The sequence below is a fragment of the Carassius gibelio genome, chromosome B3, assembly GCF_023724105.1.
Source record: "Carassius gibelio isolate Cgi1373 ecotype wild population from Czech Republic chromosome B3, carGib1.2-hapl.c, whole genome shotgun sequence".
Taxonomy (NCBI): Eukaryota; Metazoa; Chordata; class Actinopteri; order Cypriniformes; family Cyprinidae; genus Carassius; species Carassius gibelio.
The window spans coordinates 37446645-37448823 of NC_068398.1; the positions used below are offsets into that span (position 1 = coordinate 37446645).

Consider the following 2179-nt stretch of genomic DNA (forward strand, 5'->3'; position numbering starts at 1 on the left):
TTGGATGAAACAAAAACAAGTTGTGACTTAGTTGCAACAAAACAGTCACAGACACTATTTTAGTGTAACTTTGCTGCAATCAGTAGTAATACTATGTCTTCGACAAACGGTGACACCATTTGGGTGCAAAACAGCTGTAAGGCTGAGGACAGATTCAGTGTAAACAATACTATATGATTGTCCTTCATAAACATGAACAGTGACACTATTAAGTGCAAGAAACATAAACCTTTGGGCTACTGCTTTCAAATAAAAAATAAAATATATCAGGGATAAAGTACATCTAAAATGTACCTAACTTAAAGTGCATTCAAAAATAAACATTTTTCAGAACAAAATAGAAAACAGCTTCATGTGATGCGTTTTATATGTTCATATTTATCTTGAGAAAGAGGAGTTGGTCAGCATGTTCAGGAGTGAGTGAACTTCTTTGGGCACTGATAATATCTCCTGCAGTTGAAAAGACCCTCTCAGCTGCTACACTGGTCCCAGGAATACACAAATGCATATGGGCCAGCTTGGAAAGGAGAGGGAACACATGTTGCTGAGATTTCCACCACAACAGTGGATCTTCAGTGAGAGGCAGAGAAGGAGCATCTTGATATTGTTTTATCTCCTTCTCTGCAATTGAGGTTGCTGATGTAGAAACATAAGAGGTCTTCTTGAAGGTCTGACCAAGAAGATCAACAAGTGCAGACTTTCTTTTTTTTGCTGTGCAGGTCTCCTCTTCCTCTAAATCCCCCTGAACATCACCACAAGGCACTGGATCATCCTCTTTTAAAGCTGCAGCTTTTGACTGTAGTTTTGCATAAGTGTCTTGCACTTCTTCAGGTGACAGAAATAAAAGGGATTTAAATCTAGGGTCCAGGGCTGAGGACATGCGTAGGAGATCTTTTTCCACCTCTGATTGATATCTCTTTGAAAGGTCTTGATTGATGGCTCCCTTAATCTCTCGAACCAGAGGGGAATCTTCTTCAGTGCTGGTTGTGTCTCGCAGCAGTTGGGCATGAAGAGGAGCAACCACTGAAATGGTGGGATTCTTTTCCTCACACATGATATTTGTTGCCACAAGCATTGGTCTAAATGCTTCCACCATCTCTTCAGCACTTGAGATGTCATTCTCTGTCAGAGCACAGTCAGTCACATTCTTTCTCACCTTAAGAAAAAAAAAAGAAAAATACAATTTATTAATAAAATGTATATAATTAGTGTTCTTTATTTTAAAGCAAATAAAGCATGAACTGTATGATGTAATCTAATGTTTTTATTTGTAGTTTATATATACAGTATATACCTATTTAATATCTATAAAGTATTTATTCATTGTTTATTCATTGTATCAAGCAAGTTTATATCATATGAATTAGTATTTATTTACAAACGTATTAATTGTACACGATAAATTATTCACATTTATTACACCTATAGATTACAACTTCTACATTGCAAACGTTTCTTACCTCTGGTGATAAGAGGGCAGCACAGACAGCTGGCTGTTGTTCAAGAAACCTGGAGATCATCTCATAGGCACTATTCCAACGAACAGGCATGTCCGTGATGAGCTTGTGAAGGGGGAGGCCAAGGAGTTCCTGGTTTCTTTTCAGTGCTTCTGCTCCAGTTGTGCTTCGATGAAAGAATGTTGAGATCCTCCTAACTTTGACAAGTACCTTGGTAACAGCAGCTATTTTCAGCGCACGTTGGGATGCAAGATTTAAAACATGAGCAAAACATCTAACATGTTGGTATCCTGTCAAGTCCATTGCTACACGCATGTTTGATGCGTTGTCGGTGACAACCACTGGCTTCTTAGCGTCAAGATTCCACTCCCCCACTGCGGCTTTCAGTACATCGGCAATGTGTGTCCCAGTGAGCGTTTCGTGCATTGCTCGGGTTTGCAGGACATATGACTTAATTTCCCAGTCTTCGTTTATAAAATGTACAGTGACCGTTATGTAGGACTCTGTGGCTCTCTGTGGCTCTCGATGTCCATCCGTCACACGTGAGCCCTACTCTTTCTGCCGACTCGAATTCCGACTCAACTTTAGCCCTGGTCTGGTCATAAAGTGCCGGAATCATTTTTTCAGCAAAATATTTCCGAGAGGGAATATCAAAGCGTGGCTCTAAGATATTCATTAAAAAGCAGAACCCTTCGCAAAGCAGTTCTTGCATATTGTGTAGT

The 2179-nt window shown here is 39.7% G+C and overlaps 1 protein-coding gene across 1 annotated transcript; it reads right to left on the bottom strand.

Annotated features, from left to right (window-relative positions):
- Positions 1 to 364: 364 nt before the first annotated feature.
- LOC127953034 (E3 SUMO-protein ligase ZBED1-like) lies at positions 365 to 1883 on the bottom strand. The gene is made up of 2 exons (XM_052551927.1): positions 1461 to 1883; positions 365 to 1156 (listed from the first exon to the last, which is right to left on the bottom strand). The coding sequence occupies exons 1-2, from the start codon at positions 1881 to 1883 to the stop codon at positions 365 to 367; spliced, it is 1215 nt and encodes a 404-aa protein (XP_052407887.1).
- Between the last annotated feature and the right edge of the window lie 296 nt (positions 1884 to 2179).

Excerpts from the sequence above, each read along its gene's own strand:
- LOC127953034 (XM_052551927.1), bottom strand. The coding sequence starts at position 1,883 with ATGCACGAAACGCTCACTGGGACACACATTGCCGATGTACTGAAAGCC. Across the intron at positions 1,157-1,460 it reads CTGCCCTCTTATCACCAGAG|GTGAGAAAGAATGTGACTGA; the intron begins GTAAGAAACGTT and ends TTTTTTCTTAAG.